The sequence below is a fragment of the Rhinolophus sinicus genome, linkage group LG11, assembly GCF_036562045.2.
Source record: "Rhinolophus sinicus isolate RSC01 linkage group LG11, ASM3656204v1, whole genome shotgun sequence".
Lineage (NCBI taxonomy): Eukaryota > Metazoa > Chordata > Mammalia > Chiroptera > Rhinolophidae > Rhinolophus > Rhinolophus sinicus.
Genome location: NC_133760.1, coordinates 15,995,765 through 16,004,328, shown reverse-complemented (window position 1 = coordinate 16,004,328; position 8,564 = coordinate 15,995,765). Strand labels below are relative to the sequence as shown.

Genomic DNA, 8,564 nt, shown 5'->3' with positions numbered 1-8,564 from the left:
CTCCCTACCCCCCAACACACACACACACACACACACACACACACACACACGTCAGGAGGCTCTCTTTAGGCTTTGGCATTCTCAGCTTGGGACCTTGTCCTCCTGCCATTTATTTGCCTTGGTTGGGAGAAGTCACCCCCTTAATGTAAAGGGGGGCTCAGGATGGGTGGAGAGTGAATGAAAGTCAGGATCTCAGCCAGAAAATATGCTGTGATTATTTACAAATGTGACCTGGCCCACAGAAAACTTTGTAAGTAGCTTTTCTAGTTTTAAAAAGACACCAAAATTTACTTTGATATGTTTATATTATAGATATAATACACAAAACTTCTAGCATGAAACTCCACGTTCTCCCCAAAAGAAGAGAATCAAGCCCTCCTTCCCTGTTCCCAGGCCCAGTGATTTGTGTCTGCTGGCTGGAGGCTGCCTCCCTTCCAGACCTGGAGCCAGGGCCTCTGCAGGGACAAGCCTGTGGGCAGCCTGGGGCTGGAGGGGACTGGGGCCCACAGCCACCCCCAGGGAAAGCGGAGGGGAAAGGGGAAGCCCACCTCGCCTCTTTGGTTCCCCTGGGAGCAAAAGCAATCCCAAAACCAAAAGGAAAGAGAGCCACAGACCCTCCCTGCAGCTGCTGACGAAGAGTCTCATTTTGGCAAGTATCTGAGCAAAACCAAAACAAAACAAAAACCAAAGAAAATGGTGGTTTAGCATAGACGTGCACATCCACATTGCACAAGGCACCACTGGGACACAGAGAGGCCAGATACAAGTGTTGATATCGGCTGATAAAGCAAAATATTTGGAAAGCTGCTCGTAACTTGGGTCCCTCTGGGATGGACTGACTGTGCTTCATGTTTGTATGGCCATGCTGGCGACATACAGTACAGACATGGCTGATGGTCCCAGTGTCCCTTCACCCTTCCCCAATCCCCAGACCGCAGGACCTCTAGTTCCCCTCTTCCACCAGACCAACACTCCCATGAACATATGTCCTTATAGCTAACCCACACCTGGCTTTCTAGTCTGACTGGGGGTGGGAGCTCCCATGGGTCTCCTGGTGACCCCCATCCCAGGAAGTTCTGCCCTGGAAGCCCAACCTGTTGCAGGCTGGGAGGTGAGAGGCAAGGAACTAGAGACCCTCCACCTTCATGTGGAACTAGGGGAACAACCTTCGGTTCAAAGCCCCAGATCCCTGTGTTTCCTCCCCTCCAAGGACAGGCGCTGAGGAGCAGCTGGGGCTGGCTTGTTGGATTTCTGCTCCCTTAAATTTCCTTCTGCTGGGGGCCTGCACTCCTCCTTCTCTCATGGGGGCCTGCTGCAGCCTCGCAGCCTCTGGACGAGGCAGAAACTCTCCAAGTAAAATGACAAGGCACATATTTGCTCCCCCTACTTGGTAGGAATCGGAGCGGTAAGTTTGCATTTCCAAGGCACAAGATTATTCCTTAATACTAGAGTCGCCAGGCTCCCGCCTCGGCCCTACGGCGCTTCTCCTATCTTGCAGGGAGAAACCACTGCCTGACCCCTCATCTTAGACGCACCGTGTCCCACGCAGAAGAAGGCAAGGGGCATGCGCAACAGGGCAGGCTTTCATATGGCATCGGAATCTCCTAGTCCTGGCTTTCGCGGCTCGGGCAGTCTTGAGATTCGGAGACCCAAAACCACTCTCTGGGTCCCAGCCAAGGGCCAGCCCAGGGCTGTCCCGCCGCGGCGCGCCTCACGCGCAGTTGCCCATGGCCTTGACCAGGGAGCTCTCGGGCAGCTGGCGGAAGATGCCCCGCAGTGTGTCCAGTTCGCGGCTCAGTTGTTCCACCCGCTTGCGCAGGCGGTCATTGTCACTGGTCAGCTCCAGCACCTTCTGCTGCGTCTCCACGTTGCGCTGTTTGGCCTTGTCCCGGCTCTTGCGCACCGCGATGTTGTTGCGCTCGCGCCGCACCCGGTACTCGTTGCTGTTCTTGTCCACCGACTTCTTGGCTTTGCCCGCGCCGCCGCCGCCGCCCGCGCGGAGGTCGGGGTGCGCAGCGGCCAGCCCCTTGAGCGCGCCGCCGGGGCCCGGCAGGCCAGAGGCGCCAAGAGCGGGGGCTGGGTGCGGGCTGGGCACTGGCGTGGGCGGTGGCGTGGGGTGGCCAGGCTGCAGGTGCATGGTGGTCTGGCCGCAGTGCGCGATCTGAAACTGCAGGTGCGGCGCAGCCAGGTGCGAGGGCGGCGGGTGCGGGTGGGGTGGCGGCGGCGGCGGCGGCTGGTAGGGGAAGAGGCCGGCCAGCGCCAGCTGCTTTGCCTCGTCCTCCTCGCGCGGTTCCTGCTTGATTACTAGCGGCCGCAGCGCCGGCGCCGCGACGCGCTCGTACAGGGGCTCCAGCCTGCCGTCCAGGTAGCCGGCCGCCGTGCAGCCGTAGCCGGGAGGGGGGCCGTGCGCCCCCCCGGGCATAACGGCGCCTCCGGGGCCCCCTGGGACACCCGGGTAGTCAAAGTCGCCGCCGCCGCCTCCCGCGGGGGCCGCGGCCGCCTTGGCCTTCTCTTGCTGCCGGCTGTGCTGGAACAGGTCGGCCAGGAACTCGTCGTTGAAGGCGGCCGGGTCGATATAGGCGCTGATGTCGATGGACGTCTCGTGTTCGCAGATGCCGCCCAGTGGCTCCGGGGCGGCAGGTGGGGCAGGGGGCTGCGCGGAGCCAGCGCCCCGCGGAAAGCCGAAGGCGGCGCTGCTGGGCGCGTGCTGGGGGCTCTGGAGGTGGCTGCTCATCGGGGGCCGCGGCTCCGTCTCGTAGAAGTCGGCCGACTCCATGGGAGAGCTAGAGTCCTCCCGGCATGGCGAGCCTCGGCGGCCTCCAGGCTGCGCGGGGCGCCGCTGCTGCCGCCGCCCACCAAGAGCCCCTACTAGCTTGCGCCCGAGCAGCTCCGGGTCGCGAATGGCCAGGCCCGCGCGGGCCCCGCATTTATACTAGGGTAGCCATCGCCCTCTAGTGTCTGACCACTGGCGACAGCGAGCGGCGCCTCCTGGGTCTTAGCGCCTGCCTTCCGGAGGGGACCGTGAGTGGGGCAGGAGCGCAGCGCTGGCGGGAGAGGCCGCAACGCAATACCCCGTGCCCCCAGCGCCAGGAGCAGAGTTGTGATCCGCGAGCCATGCCCCACTCTCGGCCGAGTTGTCGCCCCCACGCACACGTGGTCGGCGGCGGCCCCCCCTTTTCTAACCTCCTCAAGACACTTCCAGCCAACTGCCAGGGAACCCAACAGCACCCAGCCGCTGCGTCGGGGGTTGGTGGAGGGCAAGTCTTCATCTCTGAGCTACTGTGACGCGGACTTGCTTTGAAAGCTAGCATCAGTCCTGTTCGGGATCAGGGTCTTTGGAAAGCGGCGGCGTGGACAAGGGGCCGGGGCCCGGGTGGGGGGCGGCAGGGGACAGTTTTGGAGGTAAGGCCAAGCGTACACTACCGCACCGACAAGCCCGGAGCGATGTGACTTTGCGTCTTTATCTCTGATCTCCAGGAGACCCCACCGATTCCATGCAGAAGTACCGCTCCGCCTCTCGCAGCACTTCAGTCCCACGGGCTCAGTAGCGCTGGGCGCTAGGACCCCGCGGGCAGCGGAGGGAAGAGGAGGAGGCCGCGTCCAGAGAGCCTGGAGGACCTGTTTGGTCTGTTCGCTTGGGCTGGAAAACTTTCTTTTTAATTACTTCTCCTAGCTGGAGCTCTAGGGTTGCTAGGCGCATGGGGCTGGTGCGGCTATTCCGCGCAGGGCAGCCAATTTTTTCCTGTGCGAGGGCGGAGTTGGATTTCGAGGCTGGGGTACCGGGGCAAGAGGGAGCGCACAGAAGGAGGCGAACATGCCTCCGGGCGGGGGATCCCGAAGCGGACCTGACTGTCAACGGGGTTGGAATCCACTGCTTTTTCCCCACTCCCCATTCAGGCGGGCTCCAAGGTGGGAGTGGGGGTGTCGAGGGAGCCCCGGCCTCGGAGTCTTGGAGGACCAGGGTCGGAGCACATACTGGGAAAAACCTGCTGGGTGGTTCTCAAGGCGCTGAGTTTGCGCGATCCTGGGGAACAAGGCGGCCAAGCCGGGGTGCCCCCTGGGCACTGCGCCGCCTCCGCACTCATTGGTGCCCTGGAAAGGGGTTTATGGCAGCGCGTCTCCTCAGCCACGTGGCGCCTCGCGCGTTCTATATGGGGTTCGCATGGGGCCTCCTGGGCCTGCTGCAGCCTCTACCCCCATCCCCACCGCCCCTACTACGTCCTACACTGAAGCCCAAAGCTGCCTGGGTGCTAGATGGAGGTGTACCTCCCTGAGAATCGCGAGGCTGAGCTGGTCAAGACCCTCTCCCAGACACTGGCCTTCCAAGGCCTGGAAGGCACCGCAACCTGCCCAGGAACCCCCAAGGTGGAAGCCTATCTCAGTGCAAAAACATGGCCATGGTCACAGTAAAGAAGCAACTTTTACTGGAGAACTCTCACTGTGCTTTAATCAAGTTCCTATTCAACATATTCCCAATAATTAATGACCCAACGGCTTCATTTTTCGGTCAGACACAAGATAGTTTTAGCTTGATGCTTTTGGACTGGAAGTAAAAGTAGATACATTAACTAAATAACCTACGTGAGCTTGAGGAGCTGCTTTCTTGGCCTGATGCAGGACCCATTTATACACCAGCAACCTGTGGAGCCTGCAGGGAAACCTGGAAACTGAGAGTGGTATTTTCATTTTTTCTGCAGTGCTGAGAATAAAGGCAGTCCCAATGTAGGAGCAAAGAGAAGGCTACAGGAAGTGTCCTGTTCCTAGCGTATACACCTGGTCTCTTGCCTGGGGTTGGAGCAAGAGTGTCTCCTCTTAGGATAGGAGGAAACTGCAGAGGCTCCCAGGGCTGGGGGAGCATTGGAATCAGGCCTTGTCAATATGATGTGTGGGGATGAGAGAGGCACCCAAGGGGCCCTACACCCAGGGCAGCAGGTCTTTCCACAGCAGAACCAGAATTCTCCCCAGGAGGCCTGCTTTGTGCAGTGTGCTCAGTGCCCAGAGATAAGTGAGAAATGGTCCCTGCCCCCTTGGAGCACCAGGCACAGGTGGGGGGACAGAGAAAGTCATCACCCAGTCTACAGGGAGACCAGGGCCTCTTTACGTCTCCCTGTAGAGTAGGTGACATCGAAAGAGCAGGGGATGGGACTGGGCAGAGGGACTTTCTCCATTAATTCATCAAAGGTCTGTTAGGAGACCCAAATGGGAACGAAGGACGGATGTGCTGTGTGAGGAAGAGATGTCCTGCCGTGGCAAATATGGAGCTCTGGAGGAGGTAGCAACCAACTTTGTTTGGGGAGGTTTCATGGCCTAAACTGTGTCCCCTAAATTCATATGTTGCAGCCGTAACCCCCAATATGACTGTATCTGGAGACTTTTTTTTTAAGGAAGTAATTAAGGTTAAATGAGGTCATAAGGGTGGGGTCCTAATCTGATAGGATTGATGGCATTGTAAGAAGAGAGGGAACTCTCTCTCTGGCCCCATTTTTCTGGCTAGAGCACACCCTGTGATGATACACGGAGAAGGCTGTATCGGCAAGCCAGAGAAGAGAGTCCTTATGAAAACCCAACCATCCTGGCACCCTGATCTCGGACTTCCAGCCTCCAGCACTGTGAGAAAATTAATTTCTGTTATTTAAGCCACCCAGTTTGCAGTATTTTGTTATGGCAGCCTGAGCCGACTAAGATAGTTGGTCAGAGAGGGCTTCATGTAGGAGAAGACCTTTGAGTTGCACTTTAAAGGATGAGCAGAAATTTGCTAGAAGGATAGGTACAAAGGATAGGTACCTGCTAGAATGGCAGGTACAAAGGTGCATGGAGCATTCTGGTAACAAAGAACAAGATGTTTGACAGGCTGGAGTGCAGGGATTGCTAGGGAGAGGCCCAGATAAGGCTGAATCCGCAGATGGGGCTGGGTTCATGGCCAAGGCCGCTGCAGGTGAAGGTGGAAACCTATCTCACAGGTTTTTGCCGACCAGTGTTCAGCAGAGGAGCACTGTGATCCCATTTGGGTTCCTGAAAGGCCACTCTGGTAGCTGCTGAAGAGGGGAGGGTCGGCCAGATGCAAAACAATGGAGATCTGAGGCCCCAGGGTGGGAATAGAGGGCAGGGACAGATCTGAACACAAGGTCAGGACTTGGAGTCTGGGAGGGTTTGAATGCCCTGGCTTCTGGCTGGGATTCCCATCCCCAGCATATGTAATGCAGGGAAAATAGAGGGCCCCCTCCAAGCAGGACACATGACAGCCTGTTTTGCAGTTCTGGAGAAAAGGCCCAGGGTCCAGGAACAGTTGCCAAGATCGACCTGCCATATTCTAGTTTTTCCTTGAGGTCTAAGAGAACACCTGGGGATGAGGAGGAAGTGGTTGAGGGGGAAAGTAGTGGGTCTGTAGGTGGACTGCCCAGAGGTGAGGGAGTGTCTAGGGGCCTGAGTCAGGAGAGTCCTGGAGCTGTCCAAGAGCTGAAGCAAGAATTGGCATCAGAACCTGGGTGAGACCCAGGCTTGGTAAAGCCACTTTCCACGGGAGGTGCCCACAGCTGGAAGGAGGTTGTGGCCAGATACGACATGTGGCAGTCAGCATTTGGCTGGAATCACTTGGAGGGAGACGGCTCTGTGGCTCACACTCAGTTGAGACAGAGCCAGTAATAAGAGAAGCTCAAGCTCGTAAACCCGCTCTCTGACCACCTTTATGATCTTTCTTTCTCTTAATTGATGACACTTGGCAGTCTCTGAGGAGTGACTGAGGGAGAGCTCTTCAATATGCCCTGGCCTCAATGTACTCAGCAGGGAGTGGGGTGTGGGGGTGGGGGTGGGTGTTGTGGGGGAAGAAGGGTGGGGAGGGGGCATATGGGACAGAGAGCCCAGTTCCCACAGGCTGCCAGCTCACCTGCAGGGGCCAGGTGAGATAAGAAGCATGTTCTGACTCTGGATCTACATTTCTCCCTTTTACAAAGGAGAAAATCAGCTACGGAAGTGAAAATACACTGAGCACAACCTGTGCTCAGGACAGTCAGAAGAGGAGGCTGCTGAGCTGGGGGAGGACAGGCTCGTGGGGAGAGGGTGAGCAGGAGCCTTCCCCTCCATGAAATGTGGTGCTGAGTTTTGGGTGTTCCAGGATGGCGCCTGCTTCCAGAGTCATTCATAACACTAACCATTTTGAGAAGAGAGAGCTCTAGGAAGTTTTCATCTTACTTTGAGTCAACCTTCCTAATGCAATGCACACAAAAGAATTAGTACACAAGTTTGAAAATCAGTCACCTTCTGAAGAGCAAAGCTGGAAGAACCCTTCCGATTTAGTTTTCTAACTTTATCTAAAGCGAAATGGATGTAAGATTGGCCATGGCCACTCCAAAACAGGTTTAGTTAAGATGACTAATTAAGCTAAGATAAAAGATAAGAACTACAACTTTTACGCACGGTTTGTGCTCTGTCTAGGGGGCATGAGTATCTAATAGGGTATGTCTAATACAAGGATTCAATAAAATACTCCCCAAACCTTCTTAAGACTATACCAACAAAACAAAACACGAGTTACTTTTTATGACAAATGCACTGGGTAATGAGTTTTATACTCATTCCTTTTATGCCTCAGATTGACGAGTCAAAACATATGAACCCAACGCACAGTCAACCAAGAGTCCAGCGTTTCTTACTAACAGACTCTGGGTACTTGGAAAAGCTATTCTTCTCACCCATCAGATTACACATTTTATCTGACAAGGAGGCCCAATGGGGTGGTGTGGGGGATTCCTCAGAACCGTTCATACCCCTTCTTCATCATTCACCAGCTGAGTGACCTTGGTCAAGTTACTGAATTTCTCTGGGCCTCTGATTTCTTTTCTGTGAATTCAGATAGTAATTCATTGCAGTGCATTCTCAGCTTGTTCTAGGGCAAAGCACCTAGAAGTCACCCAGGAATTATAAGGCATAATTAATTCTGTCCTTATGAGCTAGAAGTGATTTAACTGTTAGGAAATATAACTATATTGTATGTGTACCATATAAAATCACAACCATGAGTACTAGGTACATAAAAAAATCCACACTGTCAGATTCATGAGCGTCAACTGTGTCCAGTTCTTTCTTAATTTTCCATCTATGTGTGGCTTCTTTTATTGTTTTTCTTATTTGTTTATTTTATTTGCTTGCAGTTGCTAGCAGATAAGCAGCAGCAGGCATCACAGATTTTAGAAAAAGAAAATTGAGTCAAAATTTAAAATTCAGAAAATTCTATTACCTTAATTTTGTTTAGCCAATTGGGAAAAGTCCTTTATTCCCTTTTGGTAGAAAACTGCTTTGCTAGGTGATGAACCCCAGAACTCCCCATCCAGCATTTGGGGAACACTGCAGAAACCAAGCAGTGGATGTGGGCAGGCCCGCACCACATTTTTGTGGGATCTGGGATAAGAATACAAATGGCAGCCCCCATACCATCTGTTTAAATATTAAAAGTTATCAATCAAATGAAGAAACTTTTACATAAAATATGTTCTACCTCCCTGCCGTGACAAACAAATCTTCGTAATATACTAGAAGGCCGGATTTAAATTTAGAATTTGACTCTGGAA

At 54.6% G+C, this 8,564-nt stretch overlaps 1 protein-coding gene across 1 annotated transcript; it reads right to left on the bottom strand.

Moving 5' to 3' along the window:
- Window positions 1-286: 286 nt before the first annotated feature.
- Window positions 287-2,914, bottom strand: CEBPA (CCAAT enhancer binding protein alpha). The gene has a single exon (XM_019742746.2). It carries the CDS (start codon window positions 2,774-2,776, stop codon window positions 1,712-1,714), a length of 1,065 nt encoding a protein of 354 aa, XP_019598305.1. The 5' UTR covers window positions 2,777-2,914; the 3' UTR covers window positions 287-1,711.
- Window positions 2,915-8,564: the final 5,650 nt, after the last annotated feature.